The 16,632-nt window shown below is 57.9% G+C and overlaps 2 protein-coding genes and 1 long non-coding RNA gene across 9 annotated transcripts in view; 2 read left to right on the top strand and 1 right to left on the bottom strand.

The window, feature by feature from the left end:
* GRAMD1A (GRAM domain containing 1A) overlaps nt 1-5,461 on the top strand; it is a 26,209-nt gene extending 20,748 nt beyond the window's left edge. For 3 of the 5 annotated variants that reach the window (XM_037820080.1, XM_037820082.1, XM_037820084.1), the window contains exons 14-20: nt 1,069-1,172; nt 1,260-1,433; nt 1,524-1,611; nt 2,436-2,447; nt 2,790-2,897; nt 2,981-3,101; nt 5,009-5,461. In XM_037820080.1, coding sequence (XP_037676008.1) covers nt 1,069-1,172; nt 1,260-1,433; nt 1,524-1,611; nt 2,436-2,447; nt 2,790-2,897; nt 2,981-3,101; nt 5,009-5,101 — 700 coding nt within the window. In that variant the 3' untranslated portion in view covers nt 5,102-5,461. The remainder of the gene's footprint in view (nt 1-1,068; nt 1,173-1,259; nt 1,434-1,523; nt 1,612-2,435; nt 2,448-2,789; nt 2,898-2,980; nt 3,102-5,008) is intronic. The other 2 variants (XM_037820081.1, XM_037820083.1) reach the window with 1 other exon arrangement.
* On the bottom strand, nt 3,143-10,034 carry LOC119521626. The gene is made up of 3 exons (XR_005214386.1): nt 9,886-10,034; nt 3,386-3,453; nt 3,143-3,279 (listed from the first exon to the last, which is right to left on the bottom strand). It is a non-coding gene; the product is annotated as an uncharacterized LOC119521626 (long non-coding RNA).
* On the top strand, nt 8,212-16,632 carry SCN1B (sodium voltage-gated channel beta subunit 1). 3 transcript variants are annotated; one of them, XM_037820089.1, is made up of 6 exons: nt 8,212-8,576; nt 10,130-10,296; nt 11,104-11,344; nt 15,493-15,634; nt 15,895-15,971; nt 16,057-16,632. In XM_037820089.1, the coding sequence occupies exons 1-5, from the start codon at nt 8,537-8,539 to the stop codon at nt 15,959-15,961; spliced, it is 657 nt and encodes a 218-aa protein (XP_037676017.1). In that variant the 5' UTR covers nt 8,212-8,536; the 3' UTR covers nt 15,962-15,971; nt 16,057-16,632. The 3 variants fall into 3 exon arrangements, with proteins under 3 accessions (XP_037676017.1, XP_037676016.1, XP_037676018.1); XM_037820088.1 differs by having other exon boundaries at nt 8,215-8,576; nt 15,895-15,966; XM_037820090.1 differs by lacking the exon at nt 8,212-8,576 and adding an exon at nt 8,952-9,515 and having other exon boundaries at nt 15,895-15,966.

The raw sequence follows: 16,632 nt of genomic DNA, 5'->3' as shown, positions 1-16,632 counted from the left end.
TGCAGAATCGGACAGTAAACAGAATGCTCTCTGGTGATAAGGGCTCTGGAGACAAGCATGGCAGGCTGGGTCAGAAGAGGGTTCTCCTTTTGAATAAGGAAGGAGCCTCTGAGAAGAGGATATTTCACCAAGGACTGGAAGGAGGTGAAAGGGCAATTCTTGTAGAACAGCCAGTGCAAAGGCCCCGAGGCAGGAGCATGGGAAGGAAACATGGCCAGGGTGAAGCAAATGAGAGGAAGAGTAGGAGGTGAGGTGGGGGTGGGGGGCAATGGGGCCAGATGGTGCAGGGTTCTGTGGGCCATGGTGAGGACTTTGACTCACCTGGAATGAGGGGCAGCTGGGGAGGACTCTGAGCTGAGGGCCCTGATCTGACCCAGGGGTTCCCAGGCTCCCTCTGGCTGCGTGCAGGGGTCAGACTGTGGGGGGCAGAGATGGGGCCAGGGGGAACAGCCAGGAGACTGCTGCGATCGTCCGGCGGCAGGGGATGGAGACTGGACCAGGGTGGGGGCAGTGGAGGGGAGAGGAGATTAGATTCTGGGTAGAGTTCATAGGTGGAGCCCACAGGGTCTGCTGGGTGACTGAACATATGTATGAGGGAAAGAGACGGGTCAAGGATGACTCCGAGGTGTTTGGCCTGAGCCCCTGGAAGGATGGAGCTGACACTGACAGAGAGGGGAGGGTGGGGAGGAGTAGGTTTGGGAAAAGATCAGGATCTCGGTTTTAGACGTGTTGAGATGAGCTGTCCCTTGGACCCCCACGTAGAGTTGGGGTGCAGCAGCAGGATGGAAGAGGTTCTCTAGGGACCAGGTCTGGGCCAAGATAGCTTGTGAGTAGACAGCGCTGAGGCAGCAGCTAAACCTGGGTGTGGACAGAGAAGGGGCTGAGGGCTGAACTGGCCACATTTGGGGCAAGTGGGGTGATGAGTGGGAGGTGCAAGGGCAGCATAGGAGGGGAGGGTGGTGAGTGTGTGTCTGAGTGAATTAGGGCAAGGAAGAACTCACCCGGGGAATAGGGCAGCAGGAGCTGGGGTCAGGCCCTGATCCCCCTTTCCCTGTCCCCCAACCCCAGAGTGTCCTCTGAGATCCGCTACCGAAAGCAGCCGTGGAGCCTGGTGAAGTCTCTCATTGAGAGGAACTCGTGGAGCGGCATTGAGGACTATTTCCACCACCTGGGTAAGGGGCAGGGGAGGGGTGGGGGCCTGGGCAGGGGAGGGGAGGTGGCCAGGCGCAGACCTCCAGAGCCCTCTCCTGTCCCTGCAGAGCGAGAGCTTGCCAAGGCCGAGAAGCTGTCTCTGGAGGACGGCGGGAAGGACACTCGGGGATTGCTCTCAGGCCTGCGGAGGCGGAAGCGGCCCCTGAGCTGGAGGGCTCACGGCGATGGGCCCCAGCACCCGGAACCCGACCCCTGCTCCCGGGCTGGCATGCACGCCTCAGGTGCGCTCCGTCAGGGCCCAGGTGGGGCGGGCGGCGGAGCCCGGGTGGGCGGCCTGGGACTTCTGTCTGATCTGAGTTGCTCTCCTGCAGGCTCCCTCAGCTCCCGCTTCTCAGAACCGTCCATGGACCAGGGCCCCGGGGCAGGCATCCCCAGTGCCCTGGTTCTCATCAGCATCGTGTGAGTAAGAGACAGCGGGGCCTGGGTCTGCATCCTGCTGCCCAACCTGGGGCAAGTTCTCAGCCTCCCCGGGCCTCCCTTTAGGGGGGAGTGTGGGTTAAAATGGAGGGCATTTGGGGTGTGCCGGGCAGAGCTCCTTGCCCGATGTAGGTGCTCAGTTTATCGTGGAGTGGTCTCCTGCTGGGAGAGTGGAAACCCAATGTCTGTGGGGGCTCAGAGGGGCCTGAGCTGGCCCCAGAGGCAGGGAGGACTTCCTGGAGGAGGGGGCACCCAAAGGATGAGGAATTCAGAAGTGGAATGGAGAGAGGCATGAAAAGGAGTAATGGCATTTGTACACATTTTCTGTGTCCACCCCTAAGCTGGGTGATGCTGGGACACCGTGGTGACCCAGCAGCCCTGGGGGGAGACGGCTGATACTAGACCGGAGTGATTTGGGCTGGAAAGGGAGGGAGCACAGGAAGAGGGGTCAGGGCTGGGATGGAGGGAGCTGGGCAGGTGGGGCAGTCAGGGCAGGCTTCCTGGGAAAGGAGAGGACTCCTGCCCTGAGCCCTGAGGAGAATTTAGGCAGAGAGGCCAACATGCACCCAGCCTGGGGGCAGGAGGAAGTGGAAACGAGATCCCTGTGCTTCAAGCAGACCCCAGGAGGGGAGTCAGGTTGGCTGCAATCTCAGCCTCTCTGGGCCTCAGTTTCCCAACATACCAGTCCAGCGAGAGGCCCTTTGGCACGGTCGGCTCAGGGCGGCCCAGGAGGGAGATGGGATGGGGTAGTTAGGACGGGATGGGCGGTTCTCATCTCTTTGTCTCCCCCCTCGCTGCCTCCTCAGGATATGTGTGAGGTAGGGGCCCATCTCCTGCCCCTCCCCTGCCCTCCCCTGCCCATGTCTCCCTTCCTGCTGCAGCTCCTCCTCCCCGCTCCACACCCCTACCCGGGCTCTCCCAGGGAGGTGGCTTGGCGTGGTGGTTGAGAGCGTGGGCACTGGGCGGGCCTGGGTTTGAGCCCTGACTGCTGCCTAAGGGCACGTCGCTCGCCCTCTCTCTCAGCCTCAGTTTCCTCCTCTGACAAGGCGGGTGATCGTGGGGGCCCCTCCATGTGTGGTTGGCCGGGTGTTGCGTAGGTCAGTGCCCCACTTGGGTGCGTCCGTATCCCGGGACTCCTGACCTCTGTCCCATGCCCCCAGCCTCATCGTCCTCATCGCCCTCAACGTCCTCCTCTTTTACCGCCTCTGGTCCCTGGAGAGGACGGCCCACACCTTCGAGTCCTGGCACAGTCTGGCCCTGGCCAAGGGGTGAGTAGGGAGCCTGGTGGGGAGGGCACTGGGAGGATTGGGCAAGGCAGGGGAGGCCAAGGCCCCGCTGTATTCCCCTGCAGCAAGTTCCCCCAGACGGCCACGGAGTGGGCCGAGATCCTGGCCCTGCAGAAGCAGTTTCACAGCGTCGAGGTGCACAGATGGAGGCAGATCCTGCGGGCTTCCGTGGAGCTCCTGGATGAGGTGGGGTCCTCGTCTTCTCCAGGATGGGTGGCGGGGGTGGGGGTGGGGCGCTTTGGGGCTGCGGGATCCTGGGATGTAGCAGATGCCTTCCCTTCCCTGGGTGCCAGTTTCTTCTTCTATAAAATGGGAAAGCCATTCATAGTCCTCACCTCACAGGTTTGCTGGAAAAATCAGTGGGCTGAAAAAAGAGAAGTTATTGGCTCACATACCACAAAAACATTCATGGGTGTTTCAGGCATGGCTGGATCAGCCAAATAATGTAGTAAGAATCCCATCTTGCACACCATCTCTTGGCTCTGCTTGCTCCCAGGATAGGCTTTGTTTGGGGGCTCCCTCTTCTCCAAAATGATACCTGCAACGGAATGAGCTACTCTCATTGGTCCTGCTGGGGGGGGGGGGCGGGGCGGGTCACATGCCCATTCCTGAACCAATCACAGTGGCCACAGTGGTTCCTAAACCCTCCCCCTTTTGAGGGATTTAAGGGGTCACATGGTCCAGGGGTGGGGGAGAGGTTCTGCAAAGGACATTGGGGTTGCCAGAAAAAGTTTGCTCCAGCTGCCCCCGTAATTCAAGGGCAGCACCCATCTAGACAGCCAGAGCCAAATTCTGGTGTGTGACCTTGTGCAAGTCACTTCATCACCTTTCTCCTTTGCAAAAGAGGTAGTGACCGATGTGAGGATTAGATAGAGGAGTTCATATTTTGAGCAGTGCCTAGCACGTAGGGAACGCTTTCTGTGTTGCTTGCTGTTATTAACGTTAGCCCAGTTCAGGCACATGGTAAAGTGTTTGGGAAATGTGACATCACCATGTGGTGATGCCCACAGGCCCCAGGAGGGATGAGGGGTGGGAAGCTGGCAAGGGTCTGGCATTGGCTGGGTTCCCTTAGGGATCAGAGCTGAAGTCGGGGGTGACAGTGAAATCACATCTGCTCTGGACCTCCCACAACCACTGAGCACCAGTGGATGGGCCTGAGTTCACGGGCCTCAATGCACTCTGAAATCGGGCTGGGAGGGAGATACCACATCGTCAGCAGTGCTGGGCCGGACAGGGAGGGGAGGAGATGAAGACTGGGGACCCCCCACTCATAGAGAGGGAAGGCAGGGCTTTCCCCATCCTGAGATAAATTCTGATGACTTTCCTCTCTGTCAGCTTGCCAAGCTCACAGCATTGACTTAATGAGTTAATTCTAACAGACAAGGAGCGAGTACTTAGGTTGAGCCAGGCTGTTCTAAGTGTTGCACAGGACTAACTTATTTGACCCCCACCCTCTGAGGACGATGTTCTCGCTAACCCCCATCTTGCAGAAGGCACACTGAGGCACGAGGAGTTCAGAAACTTGCCCAAGGTCCCACAGCGGATAATAACCACACCTGACATGCATTGAGCACCTGTCTACCAGGTTCTAAGTGTTTACCCTTCAGGTCCCCAAAGTAATCCTTGTGAAGCAGGTGTGTGTTACTGGCCCATCTTTCAGATGAGGGAACGGAGGCCTGGGGAAGTTAAGGGGCTTGTCCTAAGGACACCCAGTAAGGGACAGAGTTTCTGATTGGGTAAGTCTAGGGTAGGGCTGGGATTTTGCATTTCTGATAAGTTCCCCAGTGATGTGGATGATGCTTGTCCGGAGACCACTCTTTGGGAATGGCTGTTAGAAGGATTCAGAGAGTTAAAAGATGTGGTGGATTTGAACCCAGGCCAGCTAGGCACAACTAAGCTTAGGCACAACTAAGTCGCTTCCATCTGCTGCCACTGGGAAGTTAAACAGGTGCGGCGTGGCTTCCTCTCTCACGGGGTGACCTCGGCAGGGAGCGTGGCCTCTCTGGGCCTCCCCCAGGTCTCCCCCTGCAAGTGGGGTTGGGCAGCGTCACCCCCCACCAACGCTCACCCCACCTGTCCACCTCTTCCCCCAGATGAAGTTCTCCCTGGAAAAGCTGCACCAAGGCATCGCCGTCTCAGACCCTCCCTTCGACTCCCAGCCGCAGCCCGATGACAGCTTCTCCTGAAGACCCCCGGTCACACGGCCATGCCCCCAAACAGACAGATGGACACACAGAACCTCGGCGACCACTGCTGGCACAGTGGGAGCGCCGGGAGCCTCCCGCCTGCTCTTCTCAGCCGCCAGGGCCGTGCAGATGTGGGGACCACAGAGGCGAGATGCACTTTAGGCCAGCGTGTGCACGTCCAGCCGCCACCGCCTGCCCAGCCAGGGAGCTGGCCTGGCCCTCAGCAGGCCCTGCCACTAACTTATTTTGCCCAGCCGGGGTTGTGGGGGTGCCTCCTGGGGCACACGATTCCCTCAGCTCTGAGTTTAATGTATTATATTTATTGGGGGCTGACAGAGCCCCAATAAAGTGTCGGAAATAGCTGTGGCTGTGCCTGTGGGGCTCAGGAGTGGGTGGGGGCCTCCCACTGCACTCACATGCCCCCGTGGTGGGAAGAGGGTCATCTGCCTATTTTCTTTGCATCATCAGAGTGCAGTGTAGGGGTTCCAAGTACAGACCCTGGCGCCAGGTGCCCTGGGTTCAAATCCTACCTCTGCTACTTGGCGTGTAACCCAGAGCAGGTCGCTCACCCTCCATGAGCTTCAGGTTCCTCCTCTGTACAGACAACGTACTAATAGCATCTGCCTCCCTGGGTTGTTATAAGAGACAGTTCCTAAATCTTACTTTACATCGGAATCCTCTGGAGGGCTTGCCAGAAATCAGGCTGCGGGGCCCTGCCGTCTGAGTTCTGATTCTCTAGGTCTGAGGTAGGGCTGAGAGTTTGCATCTCTAACAAGTTCCCCAGTGATACTGGTGATGGTTGTCCAGGGACCACACTTTGAGAACTGCTGTTACGAGGACTCAGGGGGTTGACGTGACTGCTTATGCATGAGTGTTACTCTTACTGTAGAAAAATTAAGAGGAAAAAGGAAGAACCCGTGTAGCGAACACCAAGTAGGTGCTGAGCTCAGCGCCGAAGACTGAGGTTCATTTCATTCTCAGTGACTCCATGAGATGGGGTCTTCTTTAACTCCGTTACAGGTGAGACAAATGGTCACAGGCTTGAGGCCCTGGCCCCTGGTGTCTCCACACTTAAAGGCAAAGTCACAACCTCCTGTAGGGTCCCACAGTGGCCTATCTGGCTGTCTGATGAGGACACTGGGGCTTAGAGTCTATTCCCTGGCCCTGGTAGAACCCAGATCTGTCTCACTCAAACCCTGTACTGGCTCCAGAGTGAGCGAGAGGGAAAGAGAGGCTGTGAGGATCGTCTTAGCCAATGGCTCAGGCAGGGGGCTGGAGGAGGGGTTGCCGAGAGGAAAAACAGACCATGGGTGATGAAGGGCAGAGCCAGCCTCTTACCCTCTAGCCATGTGATTCTGGCAAGCAAGTTACCCATCCGGGCCTCAGTTTCCCTCATCTGTAAATTGGACATAACAATAATACGCACTGGACAGGAAGAACTGAATGAGCTGATAGCAGGCCCACAGAAGCACCGGGCAGACACCAGCTTGTAGATCTGTCAGCAGGTGCCCTCTGCCCGATGCCCAGAGCCTGTCCTCACCATGCCCCTGCCTGCCATCCCACTGGAGGGAGGGCCCGGAAGAGTCAGAGGGTTATTTTCTGCAGGGAATTTCACAGCCCAGGAGGTACTAGTGCACAGGCCCAGACCACAAAGGTGTCTGGTGTTCCTAGCTCCCTGCCCCTCTGCCTTGGTCCTGCCCCCACGCTCTGTTTCCCCTTGCCTGGCAGGCCTGGGTCAGGGGCATTTGGGAACTTGACCCCACCCAAAACTGGGAGTCAGGATCTGGGCAGCAACCCCCTGTCAAGAGACACACTCCCACCCTGACCCTGACAGCCTGGATCCGCTGCCCCATCCTCTGTACTTGGCAGAACTTAACTGGTAGGACGGGCTGCCTGCAGCTGCCAGGTGACCTGCCTCAGCCAGCTGCCTGACCCTGGGCGAGCGAGCCACCCTCTCCCAGCCTAAGTTTCCTCATCTGTTAAAATGGGGATAATAATAGAATTTGCTGCAAATGGGTTTAGGGAGGTTGAAGTGGGTTCAGCCAACAGGGAAGGCTTAATAAACATTAGCTATCATTTATTCATTTGACAAATATTTATGGAACAGCTACGCTGCGCCAGGCACAGCTGGAAACGCAAGACAATGTCCTTTTCCTGGGGGAGTGCACATTCCAGGATGAGGAGACAATGAACAGATGAACTCGAATAAAGGAAGCATATAACGCCAAGTAGTGACAATTGCTATGAAAACAGCGGAAAAGTAAAGGAGGTCACATAAGAGGTGGGGGAGGCAGTTTGCCCTGTCTGGACACCAAAGTCCTCACGAAGGTGACATTGATGCTGAGAGCTGCAGGAAGTGCAGCAGCGAGCCATGTGGCCATCTGGCGGAAAGCAAGGGCAAAGGGCCTGAGGCAAGAATGAGCTTGGTGCAACCGCAAGGCAACAGCGGAGGTCTGGATAGCTAGAATGGAGTGGAGTGGGGGGAGAGAGGGGAAGGAGACGACGTCAGAGACATAAAGAGGTGGGCGTGGGGTCAGGCAGGGCGAGGCTCCTGAAACCTGGTTTCCCCAAACCCCCAGGGAGCCTCTCTGGTTTAGTCTCCAGAGTGCCCCTCTTGCTTGGGTGGGGTCGGGGGTATTTTCCGTGGCCCTAGCCTGAGCGCCTCCCCTCATGCCCACTTGGGTCCCTAGGTAGTAACCTTCAGACTCCGGATGCCAGGGGTCTGAGAGGTTAGTCACTTGGAAGCCGCAGCCAAGTGCCCCCGCGATGCTGTGACTCTGACCTCCATAATCAGAAGTCGGAAGCTCGACTCCCAAACCGCCCTCCAAGCTCTCTTGTGACTCTGGGGATGTCCTTTCCCAGGCCCCGAAGCTGGAGGTCCTCGGGATCAGCAGGGGTCGGGAATACCCGGACCTTCCGCCTCAGGTCCAGAAGCCGCGGTCCGGGCGCCACCCTGGGAGGCCGGTGCAGCGGGCGCCTCCCGGGCCGCTGCGGCAAAGGCTGGGCGGCCGCGCCCTCCCCCCGCGGTGATTCATCCCGCCCCCTCCCTCTCGCTCCCTCCTCCCTCCCCAGGCCGCTGCCGCCGCCGCCGCCGCTGCAGTGCGCAGGAGACCGCGGCCCGCGTCCGAGCGCGCGGGAGCCCGAGCCGGGCCGGGGTCGGTGCACCTGGCGGATGCGCCCGGCTGCGAGCTCCAGCGCAGCAGTCCGAGCACTAGCCTCCGCCCGCGCGGCGGGGATGCCCGGACGCCGGGCCCCGGGGCTGGGCCCCCGGCGGTAACCGGAGCGGGGGGGCCGCGCCCCCCCTCACCCCCCCCCCGCCGGTCCCAGAGCCGCAGCTGCCGCGCCCGCGCGCTCCCGGGGACACGCTAACCGCCGCCGGGGCCCGCCGCCGAGCGCCCCGCTATTAATACCCGCGGCCCGGGAGGGGGCGCAGCCATGGGGACGCTGCTGGCCTTCGTGGTCTGCGCGGCGCTGGGTGAGTGCGCGGGCACAGCGGGCCACTGGCCGGACGGCGGGTTTGCGCTCGGGCTCCCGGGCCGCGGCGTCCGGGGCCCATCCCCCGAGCCGGCCAAGTCCGCTTCAGAAGTTGTGCGCGCGGGGAGCGGGGCCAGGGAGGGCGGTGGGGTGCCGGTGGGCACGAGCGGCCGGCAGCGAAGAAACGCGGAGTCAGCGGCTCCGGGAGCCCCGCAGGGTGCAATGTGACACCTACAGCCGCGGGAGGGGCGGGGGGGGCGGCGCCCGGAGACCGGGCCGAGGGAGACCGGGAGACCCGGAGAGAGGGAGCCGGGGAGTGGGTGGGGGGACAGAAGGACTCAGAACGCTCCTGAGGGCGCCGCCGAGAGACGGGGGCGTTGCGAGTAGAGACGGAGTCAGAGAGCAACTCTGAGCCTGGAGAGACGCGGAGGACCGGGGAGACGGAGGAAAGAGACGGAGAGAGAGATTGCGGAGAGAGTTTGAGGACCTGCGTTGAGAGATTAGGGAGAGAAACCTGAGAAAGGCAGAAAGATGAAGAGATGAAGGAGAAAGAGGAGACGTTCGTAGACGAGGGAGAGAATCTGGGAGGGAGTTTAAAAAAGGGAGAGCCAGGAAGAGGGCGTCTGAACTTGGAGGGAGGACACGAAGTGCTGGGAGAAGTGGTGGGACATTTCACACCGATCAAGTCGAGAGACGCGACAGAGCAGGGGAAGAGAGAGACCCCGAGAGGCACTCCCAGCCTGAAACGGAGCAGAGGAGGAGGGCCAGAAGCCCTGAAGAAGAAAACAGAAGAGATTCCAACTCAGAGAAAAAGACCGAGAGCTGGAGCTGGAGAGCATTAGCCAGAGTGCTGGGTGGGAGGCCGGAAGGAGGTGGAAAGGGGACAGGATGAGACCAAAATCCAAGGGGGTGGAAAGGCCCTGAGGCAGGAAAGAGCTGGGTGAGTTTGAGGCGGTGGGTCTGGGTGGGAGGGAGCCTGGGGGAGGAGAGGCCAAGGGAGGATAAGATGGGAGGGGATCACACAGGTCCCTGGTCATGCCCCACCTCCCTCTGAGGCTTTCCCCTCTCCCTGCCGGTTCTCTTGGGGCTGGCTCCTTTTACAGAGCAATAACCGTAGAAATGGTTCTGCCACCTTGAACTTCTAATGCAGCTGGAATTCTCTAGTCCCACCGCCTGGATGCTGTGGTACCTTGGGCAAGTGATAGCCTGAGAAAAGGTCACTTGGGTAGCAAAGACTCTGAATTAATGATGTTAACAGCCCTACTTATTTGGGGCCTTCTGGGTGCCAGGCCCCATAACCGTAGCCTTACCTAACATGGAATGTGTTCAGCGGCTGCTGGGAACAAAGATGACCATTTCCCTCACCTAAAAGAGAGGGAAACTGAAGCTCGGAGAGGATGAGTGACCTGCCAACATCGCTCAGCAAGTGGCAGGGCCAGGCTTGGCACCCAGCTTTGCCCATTTGTTAATCATCAGTAAAAGGGGAAGAGTTCCGAGGTGCCTGTGAGCCACCAGTGGGGAGCCTCTGCTTGACCTGACCTGCTGTCCCCGCAGTGTCCTCAGCCTGGGGGGGCTGCGTGGAGGTGGACTCAGAGACCGAGGCCGTGTATGGGATGACCTTCAAAATTCTGTGCATCTCCTGCAAGCGCCGCAGCGAAACCACCGCCGAGGCTTTCACCGAGTGGACCTTCCGCCAGAAGGGCACGGAGGAGTTTGTCAAGGTGTGTAGGTGCCTGGCACCGACATGGGAAGGTGGGTTTTGGGGAGGGGCGGGCAGTCGGTGGGGCTGGGTCCCAGAGGCTGGGTTGGTTGTTTGTTTTTAATAATTTGCAATTATCGATGACCTGGATTAAAATTCTGGCTCATCATTGAACAGCTGGTGACTTTGGCCAAGTCACTGAGGCTCTGAGACTCAGTTTCTCCTCTGTGCGATGGGGATGACAAGTCTCTACCTCATGTTTTTGTGTGACGATTGATTGATTGAGTTAATACCCCTGACACACGGTTGGCACTGAGTAAATGTCACTGGCATGATTTGGTACCGGCAGAAATGTCTCAGCTAGTCATCACATACCAAGCAGAACCTTTTTACCTTCTTTATGCTGTGTGTATATTCTCTTACATAGTAGGTATATTCTGTTACATTTTAGGGCCAGCAGGGGAATTGGGGTTCACAGCAGCTGGAATCAGGCTGCCCCAATCCCTGGCTGAGAGCAGTGTGTCCTGGGGCTGGGAAATGTGAGGGGAGCAGGATTGGAGAGAATGAGTACCAGGAAGGCCAGTTAGGAGCCTGGAGGAGGGTGCAGGGAGCACTTCAGAGCTGGAGGCAAAATTCAGTCTGGGATAGCCCAGGCAGTGATCCTTTCCCCTGCCCCCTCCTTGCTTGAGGTCAGGGTGTCTGAGCCCACAGGTGTGTCTGTCTGTCTCTGTGTGTGCATGTGTGTCAGGGTTGGGGACGGAATTGGGGTCCAGGCCAGTGGGACAGGGGGAGGCCCAGGCAGTGACCCCAGCCCCCCGACTGCCCCCAGATCCTGCGCTATGAGAACGAGGTGCTGCAGCTGGAGGAGGACGAGCGCTTTGAGGGCCGCGTGGTATGGAACGGCAGCCGGGGCACCAAGGACCTCCAGGACCTGTCCATCTTCATCACCAACGTCACCTACAACCACTCGGGAGACTACGAGTGCCACGTCTACCGCCTGCTCTTCTTTGAGAACTATGAGCACAACACCAGCGTTGTCAAAAAGATCCACCTCGAGGTGGTGGACAAAGGTAAGCCTGGCCCACTGGTGGCCAGATGGGCACACAGATGGCAGGTGGGGGCCGGGTTGGCTCCATGCCTGGGGCAGCCAACCACCCATGGCGGCAGGGAAGCAACACCTCCCGGTTTCCCTCCAACCTGCAGAGGGTCACAGTGGGCCTCCTCCCAGATGGAGGTTCTGGGTGCGAAAGCCGGCTCCACCGCCTGTGCTGGGTCACCTCTAGCCGGTGTCTTCCCGTCTCAGATAATAATAGTATCTACCTCCTGGGGTGTTGTTTGAGCTGTTGTTTATCCCGGTGAGGTTGCATTGAGTAGCTGCCGGCCAACATGCCAGCACCATGTGGGGGCACTGGTGGTGATCCTGGTGGTGGAGTCGCCGTGGTCCTGCCTCCCTCTTCGTGATGGGGGAAGAGCAATGAGTGTGTCATCTAGAGCGGGGCTTCCTCAAACTTCACGGTGCACACGGCTCACCAGGCAGTTGGGCTGACACGCTGCTTCTGACTCAGCAGCTCTGGGGTGGGCCCAAGATTTGTCTCTAGCAAGCGCTCAGGTGAGGCCAAGCTGCGTGGCTATGAACGACGAGGGTCGAAAGTGTTTGTGAACGGCTCGCCATTTTGACTTCAGCTTCTTGGGAGGGTAACAAAGTCCGTCTGTTGTCACAACTATCTTCTGATTGGCATCACCTGGAATTTTCCAAGGCCCCATCGCCCCTTGGCTTAGAGGGTCAGGAAGATATTCCAGGCTTTGGACCAGCAAGAGTCGTGGCGCGTGTCCTGTGGGCTCATGTCATCATGGGTGGCACACACTCGCCTTCCTTTCCACGGGGTGGCCACTGTCCTCAGTGCTTTACGTGGAGTCCCTCACTGAGTCCTCCCAACTCCCTCTGGGGCAGGGGCTCTTATTATCCCCATTCCACAGATGAGAAAACCGAGGCTCAGGTAGGTCAGAGTCTATGGCCAAGGCCCACACCTGGGACTTGGATTTGAACCCAGCCGAGCCTGTGTGGCCACTGCTTCTGTTCTGGGAGTGACTCGCTGTTTGTTGTGGTTGGCCAGAGCCTGTGGGTTTCTTTCTGTAATAATCTGAATTCAGTTTAGGGTCAGTCACTGTCCTGGTGTGGAGGTCATGCATGGACATAGACGATGAGGCCGGCCTGCACGGGTGGGGCAAAGAGGAGTTGCTATAACAAAGACGCCCCCGGTACTGGGGCTTAGTGAATCTGAGTTACTCCTCCCACGAGTCAGGGTCACTGGGAGGGCTCGAGAGGCAGATGGAAGGAAGATGATCCGTTCAGGCTCCCAGGTTCTTTCCACCTTGTTGCTCAGCGCTTTCGTCCTGGGGCTCAGGGCCTGTGACCCAGTCAAGCCTCTGCTTTTTAAACACTCTCTACCATATTATACCACCTCCCAGAGTCTATGTTTTTAACAGCATTTACCCTAATATAGAGCTATTAACATTGTCTACCATTCTCTGCTGCCAGCTGGAACCCGGGTCTGTAGCATTTTTCACCATACTCCAGCTCTGATTCCCCACCATGTTGTACTGTTGCCTTTTTAACTTTACCCACTGTCCGACAGTATTTTATTCTATGTCATATACTATACTATAGTATTTCATTATATAGTATGTTATATGCTATTTAGTATACTATGGTATTACATTATATACTATGTACTATACTGCACTATACTGTAGTATTTTAACCAGCATGCCACAGTATTTATCAAACATACAACAGTATTTTTTACCATGCTCCGTCATTCTAGAGTATTTTTCAGTGCTACTCACCATGCTGTCATATTTTTGTCATTACTCACCATGTTCTATTTTAAAATATTATCCACTATATTGTAGTATTTTTAATATTACCGGCCATGCTATACTATTTTCATCATTGTTACATTATAGTATTTTTATTATTCATCACACTGCAGTATTTTTATTATTCATCACACTGCAGTGTTTTTTTCTTTACCCATAGTACTGTTTTGTTAGCATTGCCTGCCATACCATAGTTTTTTTAAAAATTGTTATCCATTCTCTTACTGCCCTTTCAACATTATCACCTCCTGGTAATAATCCCAAAGGAATGAAAACTGAGCCATTTCCAAAGGAGGGGGCAGATGGGTCTTGGTGGTGAGAACTTGCCGGCCTGGCAGGGGTGTAAAAGGAGATAGGAAGAGGATGGCGAGGAGGGCATGCAAGCTTCCTGTTTTGGATATGCTCAGGATAAGGGGAAAACTCCTTGAGGCAAAGAGTGTCTAAGGCTGGTGAGAAATCCCATGTGAGGGGCAGGCTACAGTTCAGATCTCAGGCTGCCTGCTGGGCAGGGCAGTGAAGCCCAGGGAAGGGGCCTCCGGCTCTCTGTGGGGTCCCAGAGAGGCTTCCCCTCTGCCCCAGGTCCTCATCAGTAAAGGGGGCGTAAGGACAGCCCCACCTCCTGATCGTGCACTCACCATCCGGAAGCAATGACCGAGTCTTTGGGTGTGAAGGTTTACAGAGCAGATAAGAACTCGGACCCTACAGACGGTTGCACTTGGGGTTGAAACCTGGCTCGAATCCACCTTGTGTCCTTGGCCCAGCTCCTCCTCTCAGGGCCTCCTGTCCTCGTCTGTGAAATGGGGTACTGACCCATGCCTGTCAACGCCCTGGTCTGACTGGGAGAGCAGAGGTCAGAGGGCAAGGTGGGAGAGCGGGAGACGAGCCATTTGGGCGTTGAGTTCCGGGAGCAGGGGCGAAAATCCCAGTGACATGAGCTTTATCCAGAATGTCTCCAACTCAGTATGGTTCCTGAGGTCAGGTGATGAGGGAAACCAAGACGAGCCCTGTCCCTTGGGGTTGATTTGAGGAGTTGGGGGGACGCTTTACATAGGGCCTCGCTGAATGAGAAGCATTAAGAGCATTTGATGAATGGATGAATGAATGAATGAGGTGTGGAACCCTGTTCCCAGCTCCTCCTGCAGGGAAGCAGGGACGAGGGACCCAGCCCTGCACCTCCCTCCCTCTGGCCCCGATAGCATCCGTGCCATCTGCACAGGGTAGCAAGTGCCCTGCTGATGGGGGAGGAAGAGCACGTGAAGACAGCAGAGAAACCAGCTCCTCGCCACCCAGAAGGAGGGGGCCGGGGCTCAGGATGGACACCTGCAAGATCCGGCCGAGGATGCCAAGGTGGCCTTCGACTCTGGTTTCCTGGAGGAGTACACTCCTGCTACAATTTAAATTTAGGCTCAGCGAAAGGAAGCTGGCAAAGGCCAGTGCACCAAAAGGATGGAGGGTTTCCGGAAAGCGTTAGGTGATGCCGACTGCATGCATATCCAAGCTCATTTTGGGTGTTAACTCATTTCTTCTTTCCAGCAACCCAGGAGATCTGAGTATTATCCCTCCATTTTATAGAGGGGGAAGTGAGCCCAGAGAGGTGAAGTAATTTGCCCAAGGTCACACAGCTAGTAAGTGGCAGAGCCAGGAGTCAAACTCTGGCAGTCTGGCCCCCAGTGTCCCTGCTCTTGGCCACTGTGCTGTATTGTCCCAACAATAATAGTAATAATATTAGAAAACATTTGTTGAGTGCTAATTCTACATCAAGCACTATTTTAAGGATTCTTAAAGTTTATTTAATCCTTGCAGCAATCCCATGAAGGAGGTATTATGATTATCAGATGGGGAAACTGAAGCCCAGAGCAGTCGAGTCACTTGCCCAAGGTCACACAGCTGGCAAGTGGCAGAGCCCGGATTCAACCTGGGCCTCCTGGTTGCAGAGCTGCAGCTCTTGGGTACCGCACCCTACAACTGCCTGGATGACATAGTTGTGCGCCGACTCCCAAGTTACACAGGGAGGCAGGTTGGGGGGCAGGGGGATCCCGAGGCTGAGTCTGAGGCTGGTTATTAATAATCTCAAGTTAACACCCGTGCCTCCCACACTGACCAAGCACCTACAGTGTGCCGGGCTCCAGGGCTACACAGCCCCCCAGCACCCTCTCACCGCATCCTCCCAGGCCTGGGAGGGAGGCCGCATGTTTATCTCACTCGCACAGCAGACCCAGGGAGGTGGAGCTGCTTGCCCCAGCTCACAGCCATCCGCGTCTGCCCGTGGCATGCTCAGGCCATCAGACCCCCTGAGCCCAGGCTCCGGCCGCCACCTTAACCCTGCCCGGCCCTGCAGCCAACAGGGACATGGCGTCCATCGTGTCCGAGATCATGATGTACGTGCTCATCGTGGTGTTGACCATCTGGCTCGTGGCAGAGATGGTGTACTGCTACAAGAAGATCGCCGCTGCCACGGAGGCTGCCGCGCAGGAGAATGCGTGAGTGGGTGGGGAGGCAGAGGCACCCAGAGGCCAGCAGAGCTGGGGGGGGTGGGCCGGGGGAGGTGTAGGGGGCGGCCTCCCCAGTGGGGAGCGTTTGTTGTCAGAGATGGGGTCGGGCGGTTGTCTGGCCCCTACCCCCTTCCCCTGCAGACCCAGGAGCCCTCTGTGCACCTGGGACAGAGACCCCTCTCCTTGGTCCCCTGGGGGTTGGCCCGACTGATGATGGGGTCACTGTGCACCTGGTCTTTGCCCTCCAGCTCGGAGTACCTGGCCATCACCTCAGAGAGCAAAGAGAACTGTACGGGCGTCCAGGTGGCCGAATAGCCCTGGTAAGGTGGGTGTGCCGGCAAGGGCTGGAGGGGCCTGGGAGGGTTTTGGCCCGCTAGCTCCCTAATTCCCTGTCTCTGCCCCGTCTTCAGGCCCTGGGCTCCGCCTCAAGGAAGAGCCAGCCCTAATGGGCACCGTCCAGGCACAGCCGGCCCCCAGTGGGGGTCAGCCATTCCTGGGCCTCTCGGCGCCTCTGAGTCCTGCCAACGGAGCCGCCAGGGTGGGAGGGGCGGGGGGCCTGGCTCGCACCCCCGCCCCAGCCTTCCCCTCCCGCCCCCATCGCCCACCCACCGCCATGCATGATGGGTAAAGCAATACTGCCGCTGCCCCCACCCCTGCTTCTGCTGCCTGTTCGGGGGGAGGGGCGGCGGCGAGGCGGGGGCAGCGGCCCCGCACCCCTCCCTCTTGCTGATTTGCACACATCGGCCGCTTCAGCCCCTCCCTGCCCCGTCCCTGCCCGGTGGGGGGTCGCGACGGGCTGGCACAGTGCCCCCTCCCGCTTCCTCCGGCTGGACCTGGGGTCCCCGCCCCCCGCGATGCACCCTTGCCCGGCCCGACCCCGCCCTCTCTCACCAGCCTTGGACCGTGGCCGCCAAGAAGGGCCCTTTCAGCCTCGTCTCTCTTTACAGAAGTAGTTTTGTTCATGAAATAAAGATTCTTGGACTTGA

The sequence above is a fragment of the Choloepus didactylus genome, chromosome 27 (genome assembly GCF_015220235.1).
Source record: "Choloepus didactylus isolate mChoDid1 chromosome 27, mChoDid1.pri, whole genome shotgun sequence".
Classification (NCBI taxonomy): Eukaryota; Metazoa; Chordata; class Mammalia; order Pilosa; family Megalonychidae; genus Choloepus; species Choloepus didactylus.
This window is presented reverse-complemented; position numbering and strand designations above follow the sequence as displayed.